The sequence below is a fragment of the Falco peregrinus genome, chromosome Z (assembly GCF_023634155.1).
Source record: "Falco peregrinus isolate bFalPer1 chromosome Z, bFalPer1.pri, whole genome shotgun sequence".
Taxonomy (NCBI): Eukaryota; Metazoa; Chordata; class Aves; order Falconiformes; family Falconidae; genus Falco; species Falco peregrinus.
In genome coordinates, this window is record NC_073739.1 from 66,068,952 (window position 1) to 66,092,212 (window position 23,261).

At 39.4% G+C, this 23,261-nt stretch overlaps 1 protein-coding gene across 2 annotated transcripts in view; it reads left to right on the forward strand.

Annotated features, from left to right (window-relative positions):
* The window catches only part of PLPP1 (phospholipid phosphatase 1), a 67,909-nt gene that overhangs the window by 26,848 nt on the left and 17,800 nt on the right, over positions 1-23,261 (forward strand). The window contains exons 2-3 of one of the 2 annotated variants that reach the window (XM_055791525.1): positions 3,976-4,127; positions 7,451-7,731. In XM_055791525.1, the coding sequence (XP_055647500.1) occupies positions 3,976-4,127; positions 7,451-7,731 (433 nt within the window). The remainder of the gene's footprint in view (positions 1-3,975; positions 4,128-7,450; positions 7,732-23,261) is intronic. The other variant, XM_055791524.1, reaches the window with a different exon arrangement.

The window sequence follows — 23,261 nt, forward strand, 5'->3', positions numbered from 1 at the left end:
AACATGTCTATCACAACTATAGGGAAACCTTACTGTTGTACTTGCTAAGTAAGAGTCTGTGCCTCTTTTGTTACTTATGCCAGTTCTTCTGCTTGTTTGTCCTACCTGTCCTAATGAAAAAGCCATAGTATTTTCCCCAGTCTCTGCATTGTCTTCAAGGGAAAGAGACTCGCACTGCGGAAAGTACTTAAGCTGTATATTTGAAATAACTTTGATTTGATTTTGGAAAATAAGTTTGTGTTTCTAAAAAGAAAACCAAACCCTTAAAATCCCACAAAACTTGACTTTGCTGGTTCATTTAAAATAGAACAAACCCCCTAAGTATTGTGAGGAGTTTTTCTTAATGGCATCACCTGCCAGAATCAGTAAGAGTTACTGCCCCTCTGGTTTGACTTCTGCTTTTCTCCCCCTTCCTAATAGTGAAGCCAGCCTGTGTGTGTCTGAAAAGTAAATTAAACCTGCTGTATGGGCTGTGTTCTGAGGGAGTAGATGCTGACATTAGAAAGTACTTTAACCAAAAAGAAATCAAAATCCAGTATGGGCACATCTTTTCAGGCTAATAACTGCCTTGGATTGAGCCAAAGGTAAACTACAAATGTTACAGTTTTGTGACTTTTCAGCTTAACAGTGTTAAGTGAGTCTGATCAATTTTACTGTAATCTGGTTAGTAGAAATTAAAATTTACCTCAAGCTTTCATGGAGCAAGCCTCCTTTAAGCACTGAAATATACTGAGAACAGCAATAAGACAAATGGAATTACTACTTAGATCTGTCACACAGTTGAGGGGAAACTGAAGAAACACTTCATGAAGTTCACTGCATAAGCTTTTTTTAGCTGTATTGTATTTCAGTGCATAACTCTTCCAATTAATTGTTATGGGTAGATACCTAAACTTTACAACTCATACTGTCTTACCTAAATTTTGCAGGTTATGACTTCAGGAAACAATGTAAAGGCTTCTTAATTAGCAAAGTGGCATTGGTTGCAGACAAAGTAAAAGAGGTGAAACAAATTATGAAAGAGAAGACACTTGTTTTAACTGGTTCTTACTTAAAAAGCAAAACAGAACCAGTTTGTTTTGTTTGCATGATCATGATACAGGAAGGTGCTGCAAGCAATTACAGACTAATTGCATCATAATCTCAATATTGCTGAAGAATGCACATGTTTCAAGCAGCTTCTGTTTGCATGGAAAAGCATGTGTTGTCATTGCATGAAGGACTTCATCATTCCCATGATCCACATACCATTGCTTTTCATATCTGATTTAGCAGCAGGCAGTTACATTTTTAAAAAGACCCCCATAAACACCCCAGCACTCTTGAAAATTTTCAAATCTCCCACCTTGAGAAGCTGAAACATTCAGGTGTGGGGAAGAGAAAATGAGGACTAAGCCACCATGGCACCATTATTCATAGAGCAGATCTTTGAGAAGGACGATGCAGAGCTGGTGACATGATGTCAGTGACACCATCTGTGAACCACAAGTGTTTGGCAGTGTGGTGAAGCTGTGATAAGTTTTTCTAGGCTGAACTTAAATTTTGTGAGCAGTTGCTTACCATGATGATTAAAACTACCTACTCTGAAGAAGTATACCTGTCATTCTCTGATTCTGGAGATCTAGTAAAATGCTTTCCAAAAATAGTCTTGATAGTATGTGTGCAGGACAGAGGATGAAACCTTTTTCCATACATATTTTATAGGGCAAATGGTGTTGGAAACACACGATGGCGTGATGTTGACAAGTGATTGTCCCTCACCATGAGTGCATGCTGCTCCTGTCTCCTCCCTTGCACAAGTCAGCCAAATATTAAACAACTGATGGTATATTGTGACATGCTGTCACAATATCAACACAAGGGGAGGGCAGAAATGAGGTCTGGGCTGTAGTGTTTTCAAAACCCTGCTACTCTTCCTTAGTACTAGGAAAAAGGAAGAAGGAAATTTTTTTTTTTTTCCCTCCCCTGGTAGGAAAGGGTATGTTTTTTCACTGTACTGCAGAGTCCAGCTCCAGGGCTCTGTGCTGGCTGCTGTCTGAATGGGCCAGTGTTTTGGCAAGGCTCTGGCTTGGCTCTTAGCCCATGCTGTTGTCCTTCTGCTTTGTTGGTGTGCTTGGACAGCTTCCAGAGCTAGGTCACTTGCAGTCCCACTGGTCTGGCACTGGCAACAACCCCTCTTCACAATGGCAGTGGTTTTCTTCTGTCACTTTCAGAGGGGAGGTTTGATTTTTATGACTAACAGTACAGAGATACTTGATTCTTTTGCGATGGGCTTAGCTGGAATACATGGGCGTTGTGATCGGCCCATAACTACTTTGTTGTGGAACAAAGCTGTGTCATTCACCAGAGGTCACTTCAAGGAAATTTTCACCTTATGAGCCATCCATTTGTTATTTGTTCTGCTGTGTCTGTTCTCAAACTTAAGCATTACTTTAAGCAGTCACTTTATGGTGTGAAGAACAAAATCAATAGCAAATCATTGATTGCATCATTTGTGATGGGCCTGGGAGTCAGGCTTAGTTTGGAGAACTTCATGGGTAGAGATTGAAGGGAGAAGGAGGGTTGAAAAGGACCCTAGGTTGGTCTGTCTTTTTTTTTTTTTTTCACCTTACCTCTTGCAAGTATTGACTGTGTAACTTGGTGTTTCTTTTACCTTCCCTAAGAGTTCTTTTACTGCTTGGTTGGTAACTCTTTTAACCTTTCTTTTTCTCCTGTTCTTTCTGCTTTTGCTTTTTTTTGTATACACTTACTTAGGGCTAGCTGCGTATATGGAAAGTAAGAGGTGGGCTATGCCTTGACACAGAAGTCCAGAGAACTGAGACTACAGCAACATCTTCCTCTGGCAGGAAGGAAGGAGGTTGTTTCTCATCCTTCCAATCCCTTACTAGATTAGGAGCATTTCCCCTCAGATAATTTTTGTTGTCCAAATCTATAGATTGGTATGCATTTTATGTGCAGTACTACTGAATTTTAGAGCACAAAATCAAGGGCTTTTAAGCACTTCAGTGCCACAGTGTTGTACATATCTAAGTTAAAGAAGACTATTTATTGTTTTGTTAAACATTCTTGGTAGCCCTCTACTATTTTTACCATGCAACCTATTTCTTTTTGAGGGCATTCATACCTGTATGCAAACAGATTGTGCAGAACTGTGTGTGTCGGGTATGGAGCATCAGGGTTTAAAAATGGGATTCTATTAATCTGTAGTAATTTGTATTGCATTCTGAATGTGTTTGGTTTTTTCTAATTTGTTGTTCAAGTGGCTAGTTTTGGTTAGTGTGCAGGTCTCTTGAAGTGCAGTAGCACAAAGTGTTGTGTGCCTTAATCTTGCGTCCTGTTGAATTTAGGGTGAGCCAAAGGCTTACTCTTTCTGTTGAAGATAGGGGAATAAAATCTCCATGCCCTGAGGTTGTATGGCTTGTGCAGTGACCACATTGTTCCGGGGAACTATGCAGTGTGTGTGGAAGTGAGGGGTTTGCATGCATGTATAACTCCTCCTTTTTTCCAAACTCCTTCTGCACTTGCACTCCTTGAGAAGCACCCCTTTTCTGCTTTCATGAAATGAAGTTTATGCTCTTCTGACTTGTAAAGCTGTCCAGAGAAGGTATAAAGGGGCAACTATTGCTCACTGGAATATAAAGGAATGGTACCACATAACTGTGGCAGTAGCAGCAGATTGAACAACTTGGTGGTTGTCAATTGAACTGTTTACTGAATCATGGTTTTGGCATGCTTCCATACCTGATGTGCTACAAATGCAAAGGTGAGAGGAATCCTGTCCTGCTCTCCATCATTCAACAGTCCTTCCTGGGAGCTGTGAAGACAAGGCAGTACTCATTGGCCAAAGGAAGTGCATAACCTCCTAATTTGCTGCATGCCCGTTCCTCTTTATGCACTTCTCTTTGCACATGTGGGGGTATAATCATCACCAGAGTTTGTTGCATTTGTAATGTATTTTTTATTCCTTTTTGCTAGCTGGCTTGCCTTTTGCAATTCTCGGTTCAAGACGTGTCCCCTTCCAGAGAGGAGTTTTCTGTAGTGATGAATCCATCCGATATCCATACAAAGAGGACACCATTTCTTATAAATTGTTAGCAGGAATAATTATTCCTTTCAGTATAATTGTTGTAAGTTAAACTTTTCTTCATTGCATTTGATTTCAGTGGGGGTGGGGGAGAGGGAGGAGGGGCAGTCTGTTAATACAGACTTTAAAAACTGTGTTCTGTAAGATTTCTCAACTTCAAAATAATGTCATTAGACCAGGTGCTAAAGCAGTAGAAATGGTGTTCTGGCAAGAATAATGAAAAGATTTTCTATAATTGAGGTCAAACAACTAGAATTATGTAACAGAAAAAGAATACCTTAGAACCATGGTGGCTTAATTGTATGGTCTGAAAGATAAAAACCTTCCTCCTTTACTGTATCAGTGAAGAGTAACACTAATGTATTTGAATCACTATCAAGATTTTCTATTTTGGGAGGTACTACCTGCAGAATATGAGTTTGCATGACCTGTTAAGTCAGTATGTTTTATCTGCTGCAGAGTTATCAGAAGTACTTATCTGTGTGGAAATGTAACAACAGATAACATTTTTTTAATAGAAAAATGTTATGACTTCCAATCAGAACTTAACAAAAGCATACCTAGAATAAAAAGAACAAGAATGGATATTTTCCCGAAGGTCAGGATAAAACACAGCCCATTGTGTTAGAGTTACTGCTAGGGCTCACTTTCATATTGCACCTAACGGGCTTGAAGACTGGGTAATGTTCTCCTTCCCTCCTCTTCAGATCAGTGATCTGCATAGATTGCCTCTGCAGCTCCAGTTAAGAGATCTCCCTCTTTGACCACAGCTCCTAGCTCAGCTGAGCTGGCTCAAATGTATAGTGATTCTGTGTCCTTAAGATTTAATTACATGCTGTCAGCTGAGCTAACCTAATAGCTTACTATGGACAAAAGGTGAGATCCCACTATTAATCCTGTCTTTTTCTTCCTCTGGTGGCTTGTCTGAACCACTATAAACTAGTGAAACTCCTTAACCTGGCAGAAAACAGCATCTTTGAGCTAGGTTGAGTGGAAAGACTCCTGGAAGAATACCAGATGAGTACCAGTGCTGGTACAAAAAGTGGTGGGGGCATGGGCAGAGGGGAGAGCTGAACCTCATCAGTTAACCATTTAATGTCCTAAGTCTCATGGGACTGCACTTCAGTTCCAGCAATGGGCCTTCAACAGGGGCCTCAAGATGTCTGTCCAGAAGTACTAAAAAGCATCAGACACCACTCATGGTGCTGGGTGACATCCCAGCTCATCACAGCTACACTTTAGGCAGAGTTACAACTTTCTATGCCAAATAAGATCGTTAAGTGTATAAATATTTATCCAAGTGTGTTTTGGGAATCAAAGCTGGAAAAGGAGCAGCTAAATGTAAACCTCAGTATTGGCCGGCTGTTTCCCTGGGCAAACAGGTTAAAATCAGGAGGGGTATTATGGCAGTCTCCGCTGCTTCTTGCGTAAGGACTGCATAGACTTTTATCTAGGTTCCAACTAGGTCAGCTTGTAGCTTATGTTTGTTCTTGGGTGGAATTTTTTTGCATAACTGTAGAAATGTGTGACTAGGAATCAAAACTGTGACTTACCTAGTTTTCCTGTTCTTGGAAAAACTGCTTCAAAAACTTACAGAAATACTTATGGAGCAGATAAAACTTGGTTTTTGAGTGTTCTGTTAACTGGCAAGTGGTTTATGCTAAAAGAATCCAATCTTTTAAGATAGGACTTCTTTTCACACTGTTATATAGTAACATGGTATGTTACTACTGTATCAGCTAAGAGTAGCAGTCACAACTGAAGTCCATATGGCTTGTTACCTCTTTTCTAGTAGTGGCTGAAACAGATGGGTGAGAAGAACTGAAGAATACAGCAAGCAAAGGTTGATGTTTTGCCCTCTGTACTTTGCTACCAGTCATTTGCAGCTCAGGGACTTTCAAATCAGAAAGGGCTTCAATGAATACAGTAATTTTTAATGGATGTATTTCCTTTGAAATTATTCAGTTTCCATATGAACCTGTATGAACATTTAGCTAATAAAGTTAACATCGTAACACCAGGGATCATCTTTTTTATGAAATCAGGCTTTTCTGTCAAGATTGCTTTGAAGTCAGATGGTGAAAGCAAGTGTTGATGTCCTTTGCTCAATGCTTAGATTATTGAAGATGAATACATTTTGCAGGTACTGGATATCTGGATGCAGACAACATTGACATCACCGGATTTTTTTTGTCACCACAACTGAGAGAAGTGACCTTCTGGCACGTTTTACAGCAGTGTCCCTTTAAAAGGGATTCATTATTTACCAGTTGTGGCTGTGATATTTCTGATCAGCTATCTTTAAGTTTATATCCCCGTGTCTCTGGGATAGGTAGATTCTGTATAAAAGCTTACCAACATCTACTTCACTGAAAACTTTCTCAGCTTTAGTCCATGCTCTGGTGATTGTGTGCTTCAGTCCATGTTTCAATATGGTGCGGGCTGTAAAACTTCAGTGTTCACACATCTGATGGGATTGTCTGTTTGCTTTGATGTGCAAAGCTGCTGACAGCTATTTTGTCTGCCCACGTGTCAGTGTGTCTAATAACGGCTTCATTCACCAAAGGTCTGGTTTGCTGGGATTCTGCACTTGTCACTCTCAAGTGACAGATGGAGCCATCACTTAACCTTTACAGAATTTTTGAAGATCACTTCACATACATGCATATAGCTCCCCACCCATCTGATAACCTGTATGAGTCAAGCCTTTCTGTTCAAAATGGGACTGTCTGGTTCAACATCCAACCAGTCTGGGGTGAAGTTGGCTTAAGGAAAAACTTACTTTCTGCAAAAGATAAAGTTTCAGGAAAACAAAATTAAATCTTGCTTTCTTGTCAACACTTGATACATGTACTCTGGGGTTTCAGGGTGAAAAAATCCTTGGAAAGACCTCAATTTTCCTGAGGAATAGGATTTTTCTTTGTTTAAATAACTGGAAAATGGAGTCTAGACCCTTCAATACAGTCTCTTGCTTCACAAAAAAACCCCCAGTAACTTTATAATGAAATAGAAAAAGAATAGAAAAGTTTAGCTGAATAAGATATAATAATGGAGAAGACATTGCGAACTAGAGCCATGCCAAGTAATACAGATAAATGTTACTCTGAGAAGTTTTTGATTTTCAGAATACTTAAAACAAAGACAAGTTCAACATGCAGCAGGGTAAGGTACAAGGGGGTTTTTTCTACATAAAATGTTTAAGGCTTGGGCATGGTTACTGCTGACTCTTGGAAAATTTAAATTTCCAGTTAAATGTTTGTAAAGATTATTAACCTGTGAGTCTACCTGTCTGAGTACTAGCAACAATGAGTAGTATCTTTCTTTTTAAGTGATTATCTTTAACTGTTGTCCTTATTTCTTTTTCAGATAATCCTAGGAGAGACTCTTTCTGTCTTTTACAATCATTTGCACTCCAATTCATTTGTCAGAAATAACTACATAGCCACTATTTACAAAGCCATTGGGACCTTCATTTTTGGAGCAGCAGCTAGCCAGTCATTGACAGACATTGCCAAGTATTCCATAGGTAGACTGCGCCCTCACTTCCTTGCCGTGTGCCAGCCCGACTGGACCCGAATCAACTGCACTCTAGGTTACATTGAGAACCTCTCTTGTCAAGGAGACAAAGCAAAAATCAATGAGGGAAGGTGAGTAACTAATTTCTGGTGTGGTTTTTTTTTTTTTTTTTACAATATGTGGGTCATGTTCAGTTTTGACTTTCTGTTTCTGAAATGCCTGTGCATCCTGATGAAGAGTTTGAAATCTGCCTTCAAAATTGGATGTGGAGTAGCAAGGGAAGTGGCTCAGGTTGAGAATGAAAGCCAACAAACCTGGATGTATGCATATAAAATATGGAGGACTGTTAAAAAGAATCTCTGCCCCATTTTCTCACTATTAGGCATTTCATTAAGGTAAATACTTATGTACCAGTTCAATTGCAGCAAGATAGTGGGGAGACAAAATGAAGCACCTGAAACACATCAGAGTTTTGTCACCTACAAAGAACAGTGAGTTCTATTGGAAATGTTAAAGTATGTTCAGAATAATTTCTGTTTAGAGTTGCTTAAGCTTTTTTGGAAGCTTAGCTTTAGAGAAACTCCTTGCCATTCTTTTTCCAGAAGACCTAGATACCCTGTTAGATTTTTTTTCTCTGTGTCCGTGGTTTTAACTACGTGTGTATAGGTTTTGCTCATTGTCCTCTGTGCTCATATGATGTTCTAGTACGTGTCCCCTATGGAACTTCCAGTAGCATGCATGGTATTCCTCAGCAGCCACAGGGGAATGCTGCATATTAATTTGGTGGGTGACCAGGTCCAGCTCAGAGTCACACACAGCAGCTGTTCAGCAGTGCCAGGATCAGTCTGTGTTTTGTATGGCTGTTGGTAGCAGAAGAGCAATTGTACAGATAGGTAGTATAGGAGATAATCCTAAAATGAACAACTTCATGCAGGTACTAAATAGACTGTTGTGGTTTAACCCTGGCTGCCAACTAAGCCCTACACAGCTGCTTGCTCACTCCCCCCACCCCCAGTGGGACTGGGGAGAGAATCAGAAGAGTAGAAGTGAGAAAACTCTTGGGTTGAGATAAGACAGTTTAACAGGGAAAGCAAAAGCTGCGCACAGAAGCAAAGCAAAACAAGGAATTCATTCACCACTACTTACCAGCAGCCAGGTGTTCAGCCTCTCCAGGAAAGCAGGGCTCCATTGTGCATTATGGTTACTTGGAAAGACAAATGCCATCACTCCAAACATACCCCCCCCTTTCTTCTTCCCCTAGCTCTATATGGTGAGCATGATGTTCTATGGTATGGAGTATCCCTTTGGTCAGCTGTCCTGGCTCTGCTTCCTCACAGCTGCTTGCGTACCTGCTCACTGGCAGAAAATGCCTTGATTTAGAGTAAGCACTACTTAGCAACAACTGAAAGATCAGTTTCTCAACATTATCCTCATACCAAATCCAAAACACACCACTGTGCCAGCTACTGAGAAGACAATTAACTCTATCCCAGCTGAAACCAGGACACAGACAAATTGAAGGATTTTTTTGAGAGATTAACATAGAAGAGTGTGCTTCACATGCAGCTTTTTTGTATTACTAATGCCCATAATTGTGCTTAGTTGAAGATATTGTACTTTCTTGAAGATATTCTAGACAATGATGGACTTGCCTTGCCTGTGTGAAGCCCTGTAGAGTGAGAATATCCACTCATCAAGGTGTAACTTCAATCTGTTCCAGGAAAATTGATGTACTTGTGAAGACATTTAATGGTCACTTTCCATATTGCTGTCAACTTCAGTTTCTGGAAAGAGGCAGGATAAACAAAGGAGGATTTTCATGAACTATAGAAAACAAAGACTTTCTAAACAGCATGTGTGCCAGACTTTTAAATGTTACTGATTTCTCAAAGATTTGACTTCAGCAGAAGAACCTTAATTGAAATAAAGGAGATGCAGCCTCCCCCAAGATAAGAAATTGTCTTGGTGTAATGTCAGCTTTACAAATTTTAGTGTGGTGAGTTAGCAGAAGTGCCAAACCCTAACTCTTTAGAGTTTAAAAATGGCAACCTGTAACACAAGGTAGGAGGGAAATACAGATTTTGTTTACTACATTGTGGTGGAGGTAAAATGTTCAGACTTTTTTGCTTCAACTTGCTAGAAGTGGTATTTATTTTTATTCTACGTGAAAAGATACTTGTCTATGTTTCAAATGGAATGAGTCTCTAAAAGTTGCACATCTTCAGGTCCTTTGAAACCAGATTGTATGGCTTTCAACATGAAACGGTGGGGTCAAAATTCGATTTTGGCATATCTCTGACTCTTCAGGTGAACTTCTGCATCGATCTAAAAATACTTCTCAAATGCGAAGAGGGAAAAGGAGGGCATTTGAGTTCATTGTAATGACTAAAATGGTCCTGAAATAAAGCTGTTGTTTAGGAATGCTGAAAAAGAGTTCTTATCCTCAAACAAGGAAGCAGATTTTTGTTGTATGAGAATAACAGGGAGGAGCAGCAACATAGTGATCTGCTTAGCTTTTGTTTGTCTCTGTGCAACTAGTGCAGTGAAATCTGACTTCCACATTGGAAGCAAGATTTGTCTGTCAACTCTTAACTGGTGAGCTGTTAGGTTTTTATTCTCAGCTACTCTTCTGTTCCCTCTTTCTGTTGTCCCTGTTGCTTCTCAAAAGTGATGCAAGAGGGGTTCTCCTTTTTGGTCAAATCTTGCCTTGAAGTGATGACTTCAGTGTGAGCTCACCTGTGGTGCTTTTGTGCTCAGCTGGGGCTTTTCCGTGCCCAGGAAGCTGTAAATGAGGGGTCAGAGAAGGGTGGATCAAAGTTGGGCCATCCTCCTGTAGAGGTGGGTGTCATGGATGCAGTGACCCATCCAGTAAATCATTCTGGGTTCCCTATGGAAACTGGTCCCTAATTAGAAAGGGTAGTTTCAATGATCTTGGGTCATGTGACTACATACCTTAACAGTTAATAAGCCACCAAGAAGTGGAAATTTGATTGCAGTGAGTTTTACAGCAAGTTGGAAGAGGTCAGTAGGCTCTGAAGTGGTAGCCCAGAGGTGAATTTTTGGATCAGCTGGACAGAATTATTAGTGGCAAACTTAACACCATTTATGCTTATTTGCATACAATAAATATGCAGGTAGAAATTCCAAGAAAGAACAAAGACAGGACAACCAGTGTTGCATATAAAATCACGTTCTGAACTGAACCTGTTATTCCTGTGTAGTAGTAGAGCTTAAGATTGTTTTTTGAATATTTTTAGAGATTTATGCTCAGTTATACAGTCAAAAAGACAAATCTTTGTTTACTACTTCTTAACTCACAGCAGGAAAACAATGCTTCCAGTGTAAAAAGCCACTGTGCTTACACTATGCGTATTGTACTCTTCTGTTTTGTTCTTTCCTCCCTTTTCATAATATCTTACTTATCAAAAGTATAAAATAGTTTTGCTACACAGCATTCCTGAGTAGATCAGAGCTCTTGCTCTGAACTAAAGTGGATGTGTTTTGAAGAGATTGGTGTGAGGTTGAAGTCTCTAAAGAATGCTTTGGAAGTGGTACAGAAGAAGTTAAGTAATCAACAGTTGTTCCCATTTCACCCTACTAGTACAACTGGAAGGTGAAACATCTGAAGTAGTTTCTTATTTTTATTTTTCCCCACATGAAGATAAACTGTGGAACTCTTTGCTGTGCTAGGATGTGTAAGTGTATATGTAGGTTCCAAAAGAAAAAAAAACACACAAAACCCCAACCAACCCAACAAAACAAACAACTACAAAAAAACCAAAACCACAAACAAAAAAACCCAAACAAACTTCTAGAAAAGTAAAACCAAGAAAACAACCAATGTTTCTGGAAGCCTAAGTTATAGTTGGAGGTTGAGAGTGTTTTGGGTAAGCATCATTGCATATTTTGTCCCAGTACTGTTTTATGCAAATCTGATAACTTGTAACTCTTTGCATAGATCTGCTATGTTACAGCATCCAGGCATCGGGGGAAAGATAATCATTAGCCTTATTTTTATTGTTGATCAGTTAAAGTAGTACTAAAGTACATGATAAAATACATACATGGTTTATCATTAATACAAACCAATGGACTCTTATGCTTGGCTGTCTATGTTAATAAAGTGCCTGTTGGTTTTGGTTAGTTTCAGTAAGATTTTATTTTCTACACCTGAGCTTGATAAGCTTAGTCTTGCTGACTTAAGTATCTTGTTTACTCCGTACCATGCTGAAAACAGAGTCCTCTTCAGTTTTAAATAGCTTAGGTTCTCCTTGACAACTTTTATAGTGTGTTTGCACTTTCAGCACTACTGGTGGCTAAACTGAGGAACACACACACAGTTGTGTGCTTAGTAAATCTCATTCATATTTGTTGAAAGATGCACATAAGACCTGGCATATATTACTTGAAAATATGTAGCTCTTGCAGATCTCTAAAATAGGCATGGAAGTAACTAGTTATATTAAATTGCTAGTTAAGTATTAGCATTAGAAACTACTTCTGTGTGTCTCTGTAAGACAGCCCTTTCTTCAGGCAGTCTTTGGCATTGAAATCAAACTAGATGCAGAAGCTTGGTACAAGGTGCTTCACGACAGTTTGCTGAGGGTGAATGATGTACATGAACTGCGTTCTCAAGCATCTATGAAGGTGTTGCTAGGTTTGATGTCAACTAGTTATGTGTAGAGCTTTGCAACATTCCGCTTGCATAAATATGGAGAGTAGTAACTCAGTAAAGGTGCTTGGGCTGTGAAGGTGATTTTATTGTTTTGAGTATCAAGATGGTAAAGTTCTCCTTGAAGCACGTAACACAGTTGAGTAAGACACATATTTTTTAAAATTTCATTGCACTGGGCAGAAGGGTACAGGACTTGTCATGCTGTTTCTCTGCTGGGGGACAGTGGCATGTTTCATTTAGTGTTTTAGAAAAGTTTGATAAACAAGCACAAATTTTAGTGTCTTATGAATGAAATCAAAGCCAATAGGTCTTCATGTGATCTGGTGCTAGCAATTAGCATGCCACTGTTAGTATGCCATTATGGATTGTCTCTAAGGTACTTTATTTAGCACCTATAAAGGTAATGATTTGCCAAATGGCTGTTTCTTTTTCCAAATAGCAAAGTAGGGCTCAGTAAAATAGGTGGGTGTGCTGGCAGGCTATAACCCTGACCAGGCAGGGGTGTGAGTGAGCGCTCCCTGCTATTCTCTGATCTCTGGCTTTTGTAGCTCCCATACTTTTTTCAATTCATCCTTCTTTTTTGGCTTGCTACTGCTTACCTTGGCCTGGCTTTGAGTGGCTTGCCAAGACACCCAAATCCCTCAAAGAGGGGTAGGCAGAGAGGATGCCAGAGGACAGATGATGACTTCCTTATTGGTAACTAAAGGGCAAACCTGTCTGTTCCAGCCAGTCCATGGCACAGTGTTCCGTGCATTCCATTTGTTAGCATTCTTGCATATGAAAGACTTGATTGAAACAACTGTGTTCAACAACAGGAGCTGTGAATTAATATTTTACTGTTCCTCTGGTGAGTATCCTTTGCTGTACTTGTTTATCTGTCTAAAATGAGTTTATAAACAGTGAAGCTTGACTGTCTTGTAGAGTAACAAAGTAGAACATTAAAAGTGTCTCTTTTTCTCTAGTACGTGAATTGTGAAGTAAGTCTTAAACACTCAGAAACACTTGATTTGTCTGGAAAAAATTTTTTAGGCTTTTGGAAGTGGGGAGGAAGGCAACTTAAAAGCTCTTTGCGTAGTTACACTTAAGTGTATTAGGCTTCATGACTTCCAAGATGGTGATGGGGTGCCTTCTAACTGTATTGTTAGACTGTACTAATGTATTGTGTGGCAATGTTAACTGATTGCTCCCAACTAATACTGAGCAGTCAGGAGTTGCTAATTCTACCTGGATCACTTTTGTGCAGACAAGCATTGGTAATCCCTAGGTAGCAGGATCTGGAATCCAGAATTCCAGGTTTGACCAGGCCAGCCTGAACCTGGAAAAGGTCAGTCTTAACTGTGTCTGTAAACTTGGAGTATCATCTTAAGCAAAGAATGAGTATTTCTTAGTGTTGTAAAATCCAATCTCCAAGACAGTAAATGTAGCTTAGATAAATGTTCTGTCTGGGTTTTTTTGAGGAGCATGGGAACTTTAGTCATGGCACAGTAGGCTTTTCTCTCCAGTTTTATAAAATCCTTTCTACAAGCTGGTAAAACCTACCAGAAATCAAAACAGAACCCCCAAGCCCTTCAACAGAAAAAACCCAAGCTAGAACAAAACCTTTCCCAAAGTAAGAATAAAGAACCCTCAACAAACCAAGCTTCTGGTGTTGAAGAGTTGTGCGTAACTGCAAGAACACTTGAGTCTTTTAATTATCAAACAATGTAGCAGGTACTATAGACAGCTTACAGTATTTTTAGAACTTAATTTAGGATTGTGCTGTCACTTTGATTTTATATATGTATAAAATCATGTTATAAACTTGGCAGCACAAATAGCACATTAAAGCCTTGTGTAAAGGTCAGGTATATTGAATCTGACACTATTTAAACACTTTATCCACAAAATGTTAAGAATAAACATTGTAGCATGAAGTGTGCAGTATTATTACTCAGTGTCCTCTGAATAATTTCAGGGACAATAATATACTGAGGTGGAAATAAATGGTTGTAGTTACTTTTGGTGCAAATGATGCCTCCCTAGAACTTCAAAACTTTAAAGCATACTTCCTTAAATTTTCTGGGTTTACAATTGCTTCCTGGAGTAACAGTAGGAAAAAAGTAGGTTTGTAGTATCTGTACTCAACAAGGAGTGTGAAACATAACTGCTGCTAATGCTTTGTTGACCTTACAACCTTTGAAAGCAAAAGGCTTTTAAAGAATGTGTTGCTCTTCCTGACATGTTTAGTGTACCTGATTTGCTTGTTGTGTGTAACGGTCATGTAAGTCTCTGAAACTAATTGGGACCAATCAGTACAGTGGATAAAAGGTTAAGAATCAATTCAGATACCTGAATGCTCGGTTATGAAGTTAGATATCCTTGCCTTGAATTAACATAAATCTGTATTTTTAATACTGTATTTTAGGAGAATTGTTACCTGCAGATGATGTTGACAACATCTTTTTTTAAAAAAACCTTTCTAAAATGTTACCTGGAACAGTGTTAAAACATTTCAGAAAATGAACACGCTGGCTTCTTTTAAAAGCTAATGTCTTCTACACTTTTGAATATACCTTAGAGAGAAAATTCTTAATCTTTTGCCTCTGAAATTTTGACTGAATTTTTTCTTGCTGTTGAACTGACTTCTTTCCACCCACCCAGTACTGTTAATGTCCGCATCTTGAAGACTGGAGACCTTGTTAGAGTGTCTGGCAAGATGGCTTAAATATTTACGGTGTCTGTCTGGATGCTTGGAAAGCCTTTGTGTATACACAGGCGGGAGCTGCTGGAGGTAATCTGGTCCAGTCTTCAGTTTAAAACAGAGGGAATCAAGCTTTGACAGAGCCCTGTGCATTCTGGTTCATTCAGGATCTCTGGAGGTAGATCTCATAGCCTCTTGGGAAAATCTATTCCTTCAGTCTTTGCCTGATTTGACCCCCTGCCTCATTAGCATTGCTTCTTAAAGATACCTGAACAGCCTCATCATGGCATCGCCTACCTTCTTAAGCAAGACTGTATGCAAGCCATCCAGTCTCACGGACTTGCAAGTGCACCTTTAATCATGGTTAGATCTGACTTGACTAGATACCACCTCACTCGTCTAAGCTTTACTGCTAGGCATGAATATCAGGGAGGCTTAACAGATCTTAGAGAAGGTATCGAGTACCTTACTCTGTTCAGCGGTGGGCCTGTGTTATCCTTGTCTTGCTGCTGACCTACCAGTGGAACACCTTCACATTACCCTTTGTATCCCACACTAGCTTTGGCCTTGGCCACCTTAATTCCTTCTCTGCATGCTTGGGTGATACTTCAGTGCCTGTCCTTGGTAGGCAGTCCACTTCTGCCTCATGATATTTTGTATCTAAACTCAATCAGACCTTGCTCACTGAATGAAGGTGGCCTCTTGTTCCTTCTGCTTTTTTTTTTTCCTACAAGGGGATGAAAAGTCTGTGCTCTGAGGAGGTTGTCTCTGAAACCCCGCTATCTCGTGGTTGCCACAACCATGGCTGTTGATGACATGTCAAATTAGTTCATCTTTGCTCCTGAGTAACAAATGAGCGGAGAGCAGTTATCTGTTGTGCCTGCCCAACAGTAGCATCAAAGAAAGCTGTTGAATGGTGTGCACCCTGCCGCGTTGCCCTTCTGGCAGATTTTAAGGCCACTGAATTTCTCTAGGAGAAGCCTTTCTAGATATGAGATGTCAGAGTTCCTATGACTCCAGTCTTTAGAAATTTCAATCTGTGTGTGTCAGTGTTTGAGATACCCAGTCTTATTAGTGGGTTCTGATGTATCTTGGGGTTGTGTTCCCCACCTCCCCTGCCCTCCCTTTTGTGTACAACCATTACTTACTAAGCATGAAAGGAGGACTTGGCAATTCTGCAGCTTTGGGCAAGATTTGAACCCTGGCATCCAAACATCTAAGTTAGCTTCCTTCTTGCTGAGCTTCTCTAATGACTTTGCATTTCCTTTTTATGTGTCTCCAGCTGTACTGTATGGTGAGTTAAAAGGAAAAGGGTCAGCATATGGTTTAATTCCTTGAACCCGTCAGTTCACTAACTTTTACTCTGGAGTTTATTTATTGGGCTGTCATTTAAGGTACAGATTTGGAGGCATTTCAGTCTTCCTGTCTCTTAAAAACATCTATCATTGAGGTATTGTTGGCTTGTTTCTGTTTTTCTATTGAGGCATAGATATGAGAGCTTTTGTCTTGTTCATGTATAAGATCTGTGCCAAACTGGATTTCATAAATGCCAGATGTGTCCCTTTGTGATGGAATTTTATTGTCCTTTTGCATTGCAGCAGAAAAACCTGGATTGAATTTCAGATCTGGGTAATTGCTAGGTCCAGCTCTTGCTTTTTTTTTTTGTTTGGTTTCTTTTTTAAATTAAAAAAATTAAGTCTTCATGAATGCAATTCAAAACTTTTTTCATATTTTTGAAGGTGAAATACTGCTACTAGTTCCAATTCAGTGTTTTACAAGGAAACAGTTCAGGTTTGGGCTCCTGAAAGTGGAGCAAATAGTATTCATTAAAGTTAAAAAATGCACATAGCAAACATCTCATCCTCAGGTTTTTTCATACTTAAAATGGAGAAAATAAAGGTATTGCACACATGTAGCGGTGTTCTATAATCTTCAGGTAAACAAAGCAACTTTTTTATTCTAGGGATGTAAAGTTCTTGGTTATCACGCTACTGCCTTGAGACATGGAACAGTTACAAATGAGAAGGCATAAGCATAACATGTTCTTCCTTGATTAGCACACTGCAAAGGTGTGAGTAGAAAGTTGGGGTTCAGGTATTTTCCAGAGGAGGATGTGGCACTGTAAGTCTAAACAGTCTTTTGACAGATTAGCCCTTTAAGCAACCATTTCAGCTATGATACAGGTTTCTAACTAACCATTAAGAGTGTGTATGTGTTATGCATGTGCATACATACTATGTCTTGCATAGCCTCAATTTCTGAGCAGATAGAAGGTGGTGCAGGTAATCTGTAAATGAGTACTGACAGTGGATGCACTTGAAGTGGTTGCTGCAGTTCTCTTCTGTAGTTCATAAGGAATAATTGCTGTTAAAACTTCCTGTAGCTGAAGCTTGAATCATATTGTAAATCAGTTCTGCAGATGGCATGCTTTTATTTTTCAGAGCTTTTAAATCAAATTAGAACAAAACAATTTTTTAGTAATTGTTCTCAAAATCCATATTCTTCCTTAATAGGACAGTTGCATATAAAGGAGGAACAGAGTAGTGGTTTGGGTATTCAGAGGATGAACTTAATGCCAGCAGCTGGGCTGCTAATGCCCTCCTCATGTAGTCATGCTGAATTTGGTTACAGTATGCAGCACAGTTTGGTTATTTATTCTATTGCTTTTACACTAGTTAAGCTAATCTCCATCAGCACACATTCTTGTACAGTGTAAATATTTTATTTTCTTGTTAGTCCTGGGAGTGTGTTGAAAGGCTCTCTACTTGTTCCAGGTTTGCTGAGTTTACTACAGATTTTTGTTGGATGCAGCATTTATTGTGTTCTAGCTGAGCAGTGTAGGTTTGTCATGGTAATGCAATCACTGACAAGATTTTGTTAGGCACCACATTTTTAAAGTTTTTTTAATGAGTGTGGATGTTGGGGTGGACCTGAAAGCTCAGTTCTGGGTTTGGAGGAACACTGAAAACGTTGTGATTAGGGAGATCCAAGAAGCTGCCCTCCCTGGTTTATTCATCAGCTCACTAAGTACATATACAAAAGTGAAACCTTTGAACTTGAAGTGGTAAATACTAAGCCATGATGTACAGGTCTAGCTACTTTGGAGGCACCCTGTGCTGTCTGAAGTCTGTAAAGCTCCAAAGCAGGTTTGTGGAGCTAGCGGTGATGTATTATGCATGTGAAACACTTCCTCTGAAGTAGAGTTTAACTTTGGATCGTTGAAGTTACCTAATTCCAGTCTTGTCACTTTGTTTTGTTTGTAGTAACAGATAACATAGCTGTTAAGGTTCGTCATTATAATTGCATTACTAACATCATATTACAACTCTGATGTCTAAAGCAAAAAACAGTTCCCTACTTCAGTTGATGTATTGCTCCCATGCTGACTGCACTCAAAACAAGCTGTGTGTAGCCTGCCATGGCAAACTCAAAAGGTAATCTTCAAAGTCTTTAGGAAATTGGGCCTGACTTTTTTGACCTTGATAATTTATTTCAGCACGATTGCCAAGGTGGTTCCCTTTACCAATCATTTGCTAGGAATTCTATTTCAGCTTTGTTTAGAGCTCTTTTGCTGGTTGTACTCATTCATGCATGCCGGTAAGTGCAGTTAAATCACTCGGAGTAGTTCCCAGTAGCTCAGCACCCGTTCCAGACCACTGATATGGGGCTAACCTGCATTACTTTGTTTTGAAGTTCAGCCAAACTTTTGAAGCTCTTACACTGTCTGTTCTATGTTCACCTTCAAAACTAACTGTTCAAGAACAAAACCCAACACAACCAAACTTCATACATTACCTCCATTTTAACAAATACTTCCTTTTCCCCTGTTTCATTAGATACTGGACATTTGCTTCAAGTTAACTCATCTGTATGCAACAAATGTAATTATTCTTGTCTTTCCCTCTTCTGCTCTCTCTCCTGCCTGCGCACCGCCCCCCCATTACTTATATGATGTATTATTTTGCATTAAAATAACTTAGCTTGTATGAAATGTTTCAGTATTTTGTTTTGAAATATCTTGAAGCTTTGTCAAAAATCAAACTGCACTTAGTCATTCAGGCATAACTAAATGGATTACTTCTGGCAGTTTAACAGCACCATGAATCAGAAATGTCTCCATAACCTGCTGCAGACTTACTAACATGTTTTCTATGGACATAATGGCATGTTGCTTATAGCATTCTGATTATTTCTGTTACAGAGCTTTTAACCTGTGAAGTGCTCTGCAGTACTGAAATTTATATGCTCAGGAGTTTTCATCAGAGGCTTATATAGCAGTTACCACTTCTGAAAAGGTTTTTGCAAAATAATCTTGAGCTTGGATTCCAAAGCAGTTTAGAAGGATGAATAGAAGGTCACATGTGTACTGTTATTCAGATGGTGCAGCTTTTTCCTTAAACACTGCTTCTCACTGGTCTGTCATTAGTTATTGAAGATGTAACATGGCTGACTTGGGAACACTTCCAGTCCTAATGAAATTATGTAAGAGTCTTTAAATATTTAAACTTTAGAAGCTTGTGAGCTACAACAGACAGTGACAGGGCTATACTTGATCTAGAAGCAAAAAGAGCTGCCTTTGCACAGAAATTAACTGGCAGTAGGGAGAATCAAATCTGAAAGGTGAGCATGCCCTAACCAATTGAGATGCAGTTCTGCAGTCTGCACCATGTCTCTGACCTTAAATCTCCTTTGCCCTAATGTGAATTGGCCCTTCTCAGTGGTGATGCATAGCATTCGTTTTAGTAACTGAAAATAAAACTCTTCACCCCCTTTAATGGTTTTTCAGAAAAAGCTGTGCTTGCAGTCTGTTTGGTGTTGCAATAGCTTATCATGCATAAGTTCATTAGAAATCAAAATTTGTAACTTGTTTGGCACACCCTGAAAATTACTTGGAAGCTAGCTATGGATAATCAAGCAGATAAATATCTTCTTATTCTTGGCTGAATTTCACTGATTTGCAAATCTTATGTCCAAGTTAATAGGAGGGAGAAGTCTCTTAAGATAGACACTTTGGACACGTGTGTAACTGTATTGCTTGAAGAGTTCCATAGGAACTGAAATCCCTTTAATGCTCATGGTTCTCCTGCTGCCTCCCTTCCCTTTTCCCTTTCAATGATTACAAAAATCTGTTGGGGGAAGGGTTCTGCACACTTGGTAAGTGCTTCATGCCCAAAGCGATTTCCTAAAGAGGGAACAACAATCAAATCCCTGATTTAAGAGATTATTTTTTCCTCATTCCCTTTTTGTAAAATGATAACACTCCTGTGAGTCATAACAGTATTATGTAGATAGCTTGGGCAAACATGGGTAATGGAACAGAAGCGTGTAATCTGATGCATGTGAGAGCAAACTGTTAGTCTAGAAATGTTTGTTTGAGCCCCCTTTGCTGCTGTCCTCATTTTTACTCTTTTCCTGAAAGGGGATTGCTAGGAAAGAGGTAAGCGAAGTCCTGAGGTTGGTTGGTTTTTTTCCCCTATTGGAGAAGGCCAACTAGAAATGTAGTGGAAAGTTAAACTTCCCTTTTGTGTGCTGAGTTAAGTTCTCTTTTGCCAGTTCTTGACTTTTTCACTCAATTTGCTCTGTAGTGTTTTGCAGTGTGCATGTGGAATGCCATTGCAGCTTGCCAGTTGGTTGGACTTCATAATATCCAGAGCTCAGAACATACATGTTTGTGTGTGGTATGAATGACAGGAGCTGGTAACTGCTTGCTCCCTACTGGAATATTTCAAAGTTCAAGATGGAGGTTGACAGCTGCTCATTTGAAAATGAAAGAGAGTAGGGGGATGAGTTTTTTCCTTACTGGTTATCTTACAGAGGAGTTTATTCCTCTAGTTCCGCTGGTACAAACTTCTGCTGATAGATGCAGAATATCTAGCTAATTAGTCGGTGCCCAAATTAGATTATTCCATTGGTGTGTAATAACTGTGTAGATAGCATGTAAATTTCATTTAAACAATCTTGGATGTATTAGGGGAAGGGTGGGGGGGAAATGAACCCAACCAACAAATTATGCCAGCAGTTTTTAACAATATTCAAAATGCGGTCAACCTAACTAAGCCTGAGTAAAACCACTTCGTATGGATCCTGAGCTCAGGAAAAAAGGTTACTATATACCTGTTTCTTGCACTGTCTGCAGGGCTTGTTTCAGAGGAGTGGTGGTGGGGGAAGGTGATTGGGTAACAGAAAAAGACTGCTTATTTCTTCCTAGAACCTGCTAGATCTGTGTTATGTCTGTAGGACAAGCAGGGAGCTTTCATTTGTGTAAAACAAGCATGAGGTAAGATAGCCTATAATGGGAAAAATGTGTAAGTGTCTGCAGAACGGGCATGGTCTTGTGCATAGTGTCAGCGTTGGCAACTTTTTCTCACTCTCTGCCACTACTTAAAAGTAGAGCGGAGCGGATCTACCCCTCACCCCAAACATGATCAGAGAATTGTGCCAGACACTTACTATTAGTCTCATGTCAATGCACCTGCCAATAAAACTGTCCAGATGAGGATTACTGAATTGCAAAAGGCTCTGCGGCTTTTTCCTTTCTGTAAGCGTAAGGCTTTGTACTTAAGTGTGGGTTTAACAACTGGCAGAGAAGGGAGAAATTTGGAATGCTGCCTTTTTGAAAATTATTTTGAGTAATTGCTGTTATTGTTAGAGCAACTTTTGTGCACTTAGTTAAACATTTCTTTGAAATTAAGCACTTCTGGGAGTGTTGCAGGGTTCTTAAACCTTCTAGCCCCCACTGATCCTTGACATTTGTCTAGCACTTGAAGAGATTTGGGTGCTGTGAAAGCATGTTGAGTGCTAAATGCAGAGAAAATTGACTTTAAAGAATATAGTGCTTCAGTTTAAGCATAGGACTAGCACGTCATTAAACTGTGCCCTCATGGCACTGAAATTCTAGGAATATTTCCGTGACAAGCATGTGTATCTCTTAACACAGATGTCCTGAGCTGCAGCTCTGTCTGGCACTTGTTCCCCTCCAGATCAATGGAATGGGTAACAAATGTTAGTTGGAGCTTTGAGTCAGACTTGGAGAATCTGGAGAACATGAGGATAGAAAGGACTTGCTGGCTAATCCAGTGGGTGGTTTTTGGGCTTTGATGTGGGAGTGTGCATTGTGTTTTGCTGGGCCTCCTGTTTTTCTCTGAGCAATCATTTTATAATTCCATAGTGGGGAATTATTCCCTTATCATTGTGGGGAAGACTCCCTTATCATTCAGCCTCTGCCAGGTTTATTGTGGCACCAGAAAATATACTATCTTCTGGTTTGTCCTTTACCATCATTTCTAACACTTTAATTTAATGCTCCATTGTGCCATATGTGTATTTAGCTATTTCCTAGCATTGTCTTTCACTAGGGTTATTTGTTTCCTTGTCAGCGTCCTGCACTTGGCTTAAATGTTTCTGCACATTTGGGTGTCCTTACAAATACATTTTATGAACACAAGATACTAAGCTTGTTTACTGAGCTCCAGTGTGCAGCAATTCACTTATGAAACAATGTACTTTACAAAATACCGCCAAGCAGAACTTCCTGCTTTTGTAAGTGATGCTATAAGACAAGTGGTCCTTTTATTTGCTTGGTGTGTTATGTTCCATATTTATACTAACTGAAGAAACCGATATGATATACCTTCTCTCAGTTGGGCTCTGCTTCATAGGCTGAGGTGCCTTTGTGCATGGAAAGGAACAGAACAGAATGAAATGGTTGTCAGTGCCTAGTCCTGCAAAGCAATCTGTCTTAGACTTGCTTATCTGGGATTAGAAATCCTGGCTAAAAGTACTGAGTAGTTCAGTTTAATTATTTCTTGTAGGTATTGTTTGTACTTGAATTATTTTTCCAGGTAATCTGTAAAAATGTAGATTTACAGTAACAAACTGTAGTGATTAATTGTAATCAGTCTTATGGCAACTTCTTTAAGAAAGTGTAGCTAGCCTCTTTGTCTTTATCATAAACTATATGAAATCTGTGCCAAAACTTAATTTTAGGAAAGATAAGCACACTTTAAATTACCTTGTTATAAGACCTTCTTGATGTCCAGCAGTACCGCACACATTAGAAACTGACAGTATACTTTAGACCTCAACTGAGACCTGAAACTAGTTTTATTGCTACTTAAGGCATTCTTCTAACTTGATAGTAACATATAGCCCAGGTGGAAATAATTAAAGCTTATGCTCTTTCCTGTTAAAATGAAGCCTTGTTCCTCACATGAGAAGTGATCAGTGAGGTAGGTATTGATGGAGTAAAAGGCATGGACCTCTGCAAAGCTGTTTTCATGTCACTGTGGCATTTTGGAAAGAATAAA